This window comes from Alligator sinensis, unplaced genomic scaffold (genome assembly GCF_000455745.1).
Source record: "Alligator sinensis unplaced genomic scaffold, ASM45574v1 scaffold1391_1, whole genome shotgun sequence".
Taxonomy (NCBI): domain Eukaryota; kingdom Metazoa; phylum Chordata; order Crocodylia; family Alligatoridae; genus Alligator; species Alligator sinensis.
This window is the reverse complement of record NW_005842761.1, coordinates 613,701-621,454: the sequence shown is the minus strand read 5'-3', so window position 1 is coordinate 621,454 and position 7,754 is coordinate 613,701. Positions and strand designations below refer to the sequence as shown.

At 54.2% G+C, this 7,754-nt stretch overlaps 1 protein-coding gene and 1 long non-coding RNA gene across 2 annotated transcripts in view; one reads left to right on the top strand and one right to left on the bottom strand.

The window, feature by feature from the left end:
- The window catches only part of CCDC105 (coiled-coil domain containing 105), a 14,837-nt gene extending 8,667 nt beyond the window's left edge, over window positions 1–6,170 (top strand). The window contains exons 3-7 of the mRNA XM_006034676.1: window positions 3,295–3,493; window positions 4,218–4,384; window positions 4,900–4,995; window positions 5,332–5,445; window positions 5,930–6,170. Of these exons, the coding sequence (XP_006034738.1) occupies window positions 3,295–3,493; window positions 4,218–4,384; window positions 4,900–4,995; window positions 5,332–5,445; window positions 5,930–6,130 (777 nt within the window). The 3' untranslated portion in view covers window positions 6,131–6,170. The remainder of the gene's footprint in view (window positions 1–3,294; window positions 3,494–4,217; window positions 4,385–4,899; window positions 4,996–5,331; window positions 5,446–5,929) is intronic.
- LOC102375644 lies at window positions 151–2,230 on the bottom strand. Its single transcript, XR_325061.1, has 2 exons — window positions 2,159–2,230; window positions 151–1,135 (listed from the first exon to the last, which is right to left on the bottom strand). It is a non-coding gene; the product is annotated as an uncharacterized LOC102375644 (long non-coding RNA).
- Window positions 6,171–7,754: the final 1,584 nt, after the last annotated feature.

Below are 7,754 nucleotides of genomic sequence, written 5' to 3'. Positions count from 1 at the left end.
GGCGCCCGCGTTGGGGGGGGGGGGGGGGGGCACGCATCTCCTTGAACTGTCTGCCTCCTCCCTGTGGCAGACCAGGGGCACAACCCTTAACCCTCTCAGGGAACTTCTAAGGCACTCTAATTTAAAGCACTACACTTACTACCTGATTTAACAAGGGTTAATTTTTTGCACTGGAACATTTTTAAAGTGCTCTACAGATACAGCTGTGGCATAACACATGCACAAAGCATGTTCAGGGGCCAGATCATACAAAAAAAATGTCAACTCTGTCTGTGTCCATAGCATGCCAGTTTTCCTGCATTTCATTGAAGGTTATTGCCTGGCTTTTACAGCAACCAACCTTTTTGATTTGGGGTTCTCCTGCAGGACAGCCACACCCATTTTAAATGTTCCAATTACAGTGCCCTGATACGCCATCTGTGGTTTTGTTGATGTGCTAACACCATGCACTGGGCTTTTACCCATTGCAGTTTCCACTAGGAACCCCACTGTATTAGTGAGCTGTTTTAAATAATAAGCCCTCCTCTTCTTCACAGCACCGTTTTTTTAGTTTGCCAGTGATTATTGTATTGTTAGATTTTTTATTACCACTTTACATGCCAAGTACATATCATCAAGCTGAACTACAGCCTATCAGAGCCACATAATTACAGCTTTCCGCTTGTGCAGTCACCTTGGTGTCGTGTACCCCAAGTCAAAATGTACCCAAGAACACAGGATGAGCCACTTGGGGTTTCCAACTTCGTATGTAGGGTCGTGGTTCACAGGACAATGGGCCAAAACTAAAGAACAAGACCAGATCAATATGTAGTATCACATCATCACAGTATTGCAATAGTGACAGTATTACTAGCAAGGCTAATAATGATCCTGCAAATGCACACATTTAACACCTTAAGTTCTTATTCCACCTTTGGAGGTGTACCCTACAAACCAGCCTTAGTCCCACAGTTCCTTGGTACAGGTCTCCCAGTCAGGAACCACGGTTTTAGTCCTGAATCTGGCTGCATATCTTCCTCTCTCTCCTTCCAGCTGCTTGCTTGGCTTCTTTGTCTCCATTCCCCGCCAGCCCTCTTCCTTAGCTTACTCCACGCCCACTCACTCCTTGCTTGTAAATTCCTTTTTCTCACTGATGCTGATGGGAAATGTAGGCGGTTACAGATTTAAAGCCACATCATATACAATTCACAGTATATTTCACTGGTATATTAAACATATGCTCAGAAACCACAGCTTTGTCAGGGGCTCTGTTGCAGCGATCAGACTAGACTAGCATCTGCTTGGAGATGCAGCAATGTAGTCCCACCATGACACGGTGACAGGCTGGGGGATGTAACAAGTGAGCATCCCGGGGCTGGTCAAGTCATTGACCCACCCACTTGTCTCAGGGCTAACTGCCCACCTACTTTGCCTGCCACCATGATACAATTAAATGATGATAAACTAGGCAGGAGGCTACCCATTTACTTGCCCTGATGTCAGGGGCTTACATACATGGCTGACCTACCCTATACCATGTCTCATGCCTTGCAGATGGCATCCGTGGCCTAACACCCAGCCTTAACTTGTTTGGCCTCACCTGGCCTATAAGCCTATGCTCTCACACTGGGACCCGCATGCCAGAGTCTCACACGGGACTCTTACTCCCCACTGGAGCTCACCATCTCTGCACTCTCATTCAATCAGTCAGGGCTCCCAGCCCCCACCTACTCAAGGCTCCCAGCTCCTACCACCTCGGGCACTGTGCCTGGCTCAGGACCTTCTCAGTCCCCTCATACCCTACACTGGGGCCTCACCCCCTGTCCTACACTGGACCTCACAAATCCCCTTATCCCCTTGCCTGAGGAGCCTTACATCTAGCTCTTTCAGCTTAGGGCTCCACCTCCCTGGAGCCCCACACCCATCTCCTTAATGGAGCCTCAGAGTTCACAGTGAGCCTGGGTTCCCGCTTTGACTTTGGGGTGTGCTCTCCTAGCCTTTCCCCTCCACAGAGTTACCCTCAAGGCAGGGAGGGCTGAGGCTTTCTGGCGCCCCATACTCAACCTTCACTGAGGAGGCACAGGTGTGGTGTGTTCTGGAGACTGCCTTGCCACCACACCATCCAGCCCCAGCCCCAGCCCCAGCACCAGGACCCTCCTGCCATCCCCACAGCTCCTACCCTTACTACCAAGATGATCTGAGCAGTAGCTCTAGCTGGGTGGTGTTCTTCTCCCAAGTGTTTGCAGCAGACTGCTGGCTATACTGCTCGGGGCCCTGCTCTTATAATGAACAGCTGGTCCCTGTTCCCAATTAGGTAATTGGGTCTGATTGGAAGTGCAGCCACCTGCAGCCTGCTTTGCTGGCTGCTTACACCCCTGTGCTCTGTTACAGGGGGAATGAGGTAAAATAAGGAGTCCTTTGTAGGGAACAAGTTTTCAAAGAGCTTTAAATGTATACAGCCCCCTTTGCTCCTTTGCCCAAGGTGACAGGTTAAAAGACAGGGAAAACTGATATGAGGCCATTCTAGGAATGGCTCCAAGCAGGGAATTTCACACCAAGGAATCAAAACTCATGGTATCTTTTAGTAAGCCAACTAGATATTTGCAAACAAACTATTTTATTTATTTGCAAGCTTTCAGGCGCACATACCCTTCATCAGGCATAGGAGAGAGCAGAGATTGTAAAAGTTCTCCTAGGTAGAAACAAAAATTCATAATTCACAGGACAGCTGAAGGTGTGGTAAAATCTCCTGTTTGGAATAGTTCATTTTGTCCAGGTTCGCCACAGAGAAAGGTTGAAAACCTCAAAGTTGTCTGATGGTAAACAGGATGTAGAAGCATATTTCCTTCAGGTTATGATGTTTCATATTTCACGTAAGAGTGGAAAGATGGACAGCTCTTCTGGGCAGGAATTTCCTTTGGCCTCTAAACCAATACAGCTACAACCTGGATACCTGACACCAAGGAATGTCTTTAACTCTGGGACTCTGGGAGTGTGTGAGAGGTGTCATGGGGGACCCTGACTTGTCTGTCTGTCCATCTGTCTGCTTGCCCAGCAAGTGCTGGGCAATACTGGTACTCCATAGATCACCATGTGTGTAAGGGGTGTCATGGCAAGTGCTGACAAGCCCATCTATCTGTGCAGCAGCTGCTGTGTGGCACTGGTGCTCTCTGGACCACAGCATGTGAGGGTAACACAGTGGGCACCAAGCCACCAGTCCAGCAGGCAGTGGGAGGTACAGGTGCCCTGGGGGCTGTGAGTATAAGGGGTGTCAGAACAGGCGCTGACCCATCCATTTGACTGTCGATCCGGCAGGCACTGGACAAGTGCCAGCGCTCCCTGGGGGAGCTCTGTGAGGAACGGGGCTGCGTGCTGGAGCTGATGGGGCAGCCACTGCACAGGGTGCTACTGGAGTCTGGGCGTGACTCGTGGCTCAGCCTGACCCGGCCCTCGTCCCCCAATGTGGATAGGAACCCCACGCCGGAGCCCAACCCCATAGGGCCCTACACACCAGGTAAGGGATGAGGCCATCTAGGAGAGAGCCTGTGCCCCGATCACTGAATCCAGTAGACACCCCTGCCTCCTCGGGCCACCCTCTCTCACCTCTGCCAGGGACCCTGTCACCATCCCCAAAGAGACACCATCACCAGCCCCACAGAGATCCCTTCAACCCCTGGGATTGCCTCAGCCCCCCAGAAACCCCCTTATAGCTTTCCTCAGATGCTTCCAGCCTCCACTAGGACCCCATTTTCTGCCCTTCCCAGAGATCCATCTCTCCTTCACAGATGTCTCCCCAGGGACGCCCTCTCTACCAACCAGGAACATGAACCCCATGACCCCCTCAGCACCCTCTCTTCTCTCCCCATACTCCTCCATCAACTGTCACCCAGTTGCCTGTCCCAACTTGTTGAGTCCATGGCTGCCAATGGGCTCCCCAGGAAAATGGCACTCAAGCTACATCCCTCCCATTATTCCCGTGCTCCCTTGGCCCATGGTGCTGGCTACAATGGGAAGGATACACAGAGTGTGGGCTGTGCCTTCCCCCATCCCCATGGTGGGGGTGCTGTGCCTTGTGGCATCTCCACAAAGTACAGATTGGGGGACTATTCATAGTAGAGGATATCTCTGCCCTGAGGGTCTATAACATGGGTGGCATCTCCCCTCTGTGTGAGGGGAATACATAGTGGGGATCTCCCACCCACTGGGACCAGTCCTGACACGGGCATCCCACACCCCAGAGTGTGCTGCAGCTATCGAGGAGGCACGGCGCCTCACAGTGCAATCCAAGAAGGTGCTGACAGTGCTGAAAGAGGACACGGTCCAGGCCACAGCCACTCTCCGAGAAGCCCAGGCAGCCATTGACGGCAGCCTGCAGCGTAAGATGAATGAGACTATGGCCCTCAAGGTAACTTAGGGGAGAGGACTGGCCCCACACAGGACATTGCAACCCCCCACAGGAACCTGACCCTCATGGGAAACTGCTTTACATGCTACCCTCTGGGGAACCCTGCCCACCACAACAACCCTAATGGGATGCTACCCGACGTGTGCCAGCCTTTTTGCAGAACCCTCTTCCCCACAGGCCGTCTCCCTAGGGCCCTGGCCCTCACACACACTTTGTTCCCTCTCCCCATACACTCCAGTCACTCCACAACAGCCCATCTTCATGTGTTGCCCCCCAAGGGACCCTGCCTTCTTCTCCTGATTCCCACCTTGCCTTCTCCCAAGGATCCCAACCATTGTGGGGGCAGGGGAGGGTGTCCCAAAGGATGACTTCCATGTCCCCTTCCCTCTCAAAGGGGCAGCACCTCTAATTCAAACTCAGTGCTTGGAGAGGAAGGGGGTGGGACGGGGACCTATTCCTGTGTAGATCTAGGCTGATCCCTAACTACTTGTGTGTCTCTGCTTCTCCCCTGGCAGGAGCGTCTCTATATGGTGATGGGGGGCATGCGCAGCACCTTGAATCGCTGTCAGCGCTTCCACGATGAGATGAGCATCACCCATGGCATGACCATGGTGCGCAGGGGCAGGAGAGGGTTTGGGAGCAGAGAAGAAGGGAGAGGAGGGGCAGGTGGGAGGAGAGATGAGCAGACAGGAGGTGTGATGGGAAAAGGGCTCCATAGCCAGAGAGGGACTGCAGAGAAGTGGAGGGGAGGGAGTACCAGCTGGAGGGCAGTGATGGAGCACCTGGGGTAGAGATACCAGCTGGCCTATGGGGTGGCACCCGCTAGGGGAAAGGGCTGGGGAAAGGGGGACCCAACTGGGGAGGCTGAAGTATGTGCCTTTAGTGGGAGGGGATTCCTTGGCTGTGGGGCTCCCCCAACTCTGACCTGCTGTGGCTCTGGGTTTCAGGGCCCTGAGTCCAGCAAGTACCAAGAGACGCGAGAGAAGCTGACTCGGCCCATAGTGCGAGTGTATCAGCGACACGTGGGCACCCAGCTGCCAGAGGCCAACATCCTCACACAGGTACCCACACTCTAATGGCAGTCAGGGGAAGATGTTGCCAGGCACAGGGTTATCTCATCCAGTTTGGAAAGCTGTAGGGGGCAATGGGGCAGATAGACTGGGAGCAGCTTACCCACTGTGGTGGCTGTAGGCAGTAATGCTGTCCAAATATGGTAGCTGTAGGAGGTTATGGTGTTACTAGGCTTTTGCACCTGGCCTGCCTGTGATCTGTGATGGATTATGAGGCTGCCAGACGCAATGCCTCACCTGGTGGTAATGACTGAAGTGACACTGTTGCTGGGTGGGTGGGACTTTGCCCAGCTGAGACGGGTGTTGATGGCATACTGGGGTCTTGGGGGCAGCAATGCCTCATCAGGCTGTAACAGCTGCAGAGGATGATGCTGTTGAAGAGTGGGGGGGGGGGCGTTGAGCTGGGAAGTGACAGCAGCAAGGAAGGGACCAGTGAGGCCCCACTCAATGGTACCCACCCTGTCCTCTACCACAGGGCAGCACACTGCTGGAGTCCTCCATGCAGAACGCGGCCAGGAATGTGGAGCGCATGCAGCACACCAAGGAGCACCTGCGCTCCTCCATCCATGACAAGCAGATGGGCTTCGATGTGGATGCCAGCATCCAGCGCCTCCGCCGGCGCCGCATGCACCCACGCAGCACCATGGACGAGGCCAGCCAGCTGACCTGCTCCTAGGGGCACCCTACCCCAAGAACTACAATATTATACAAATAAAGCGCCGAGAGCCTTTAGTGCCAGCCCCAGCACCATTACCCACCTGGGGTTGGGATGAGGGTGTCTGTGTGTGCAAGGTGGGGGAGACCTGAATAAGCTGGGAGTTGGGGAACAAGTGGTGCCTAAGCAAGGTGCTGTCTCTTGTGAGCAAGCCATTGGATTCAGGCATCAGCAGGCAGTGCCTTCACCCTAATTCAAGAGCCTTCTCCATTCCCAGAGTCCACAGGCCCATGCTTGTGGGCAGGACTCTGTGCTAGAGCCAGCAGAGCTGAGGACACTGCCCTGCCCTTAGCACTGGGCCAGGCCCTCAGCCTGGGGATGCCAGCACGGTGCGGGGTGAGGGGGAGCAGTGCTATGGGGACTTCACGGGACAGACAGCCCCCTCCTCAGCTCTCAGTCATTCACTGCCATGGCCAAGCCCAAGCCCACTTCTTGTTAAATATCAAAGACCCCACAGCTCTGGGTATCCCACGAGCACAAGGAGCTCTCGGGGCGGTCTACAGCTTGGCAAACGTTTTACACCCAGCCAAGGAGAGAAGATAAATGCAGGTAGATACACATCAAAAGGGACACAGCATGTATTCCAGGGATCAATATCAGATCACAATATTTCAATTGGCACGTCGGAGTGCCCCTTCCCCACCTCCGGAGGCACAGCCAATGCAGCAGCCTTAGTCCCACCCTTGCCCTGTACAGCTGTCTAGGTCAGGAGCCGCATTCTGAGTCTGGCTGTGTCTCTCTCTCCTCATCCCAGCCGGCTGCTTTCTCCTGCCCCCTTTGTCTCTGCTTGTGGCCAGCAGCTTGTTTTGACGATTCCCAGCCGGCTCTCTTCCTGCTTCTCCCTTCCTCTTGCTGACGTGCAGGAGAAATGTAAGCGGTTAGATTCACAGCCACATGGTGTACAATGCGCTGGATGTCACTTCCTGCCCTGACATCACCACCAAACAAGGTCCTTATCACAGAGTACAGTCTGCCCATCTGGCCTCAACCTGCTGCGATCTCCCAAGTGCAGGGCACTCCGCGCACCCTGCAGCCGCCCAGCCCCCGCTCTCCCCGGGAAGGACCCGGCTGCGCAGCCGTCTCCTCATCCTCGTGCAGCAGGTTGCACAGGCGCGGGACACGCTGGGCAGCAGGACCGGATGCAGCAGGCGGCGAGGGCAGAGCGGGGAAAGTAGCCTGGTCTTGGCAGGGTGTGGGGGGTTGGCAGGAGTCGTGGCCCTGGTAAAGTTCGGGAGGAAATCGAAAGAATCAAAGAAATCTCATTGGAAATTATTTCTGAGCACGGGAAACAAATGACTGCACCTAGCTGCTTCCAGGGGGCAGGAAGTGGCTGGGGCAGAGAACAGGCTTCTTAATCCAGCGCTCCTTCCTTAGCCCGTGGGTCCCAGCCCAAAAGTGGGTTGCACTTTCAATATATGAAAGTGAAATATATTGCACTTTCAATATATGAAAGGGTCGGGAACAAACTTGAAAAATGGATTCTGCTTTACAGGATAAAAGGTGGGAACCGCGGCTTTCCCCTTGCGCACACTGGCGGAGTTGCAGCCTGCAAGGGGCTGCTTGTGCCCCCCCCCCGCCCCACCAC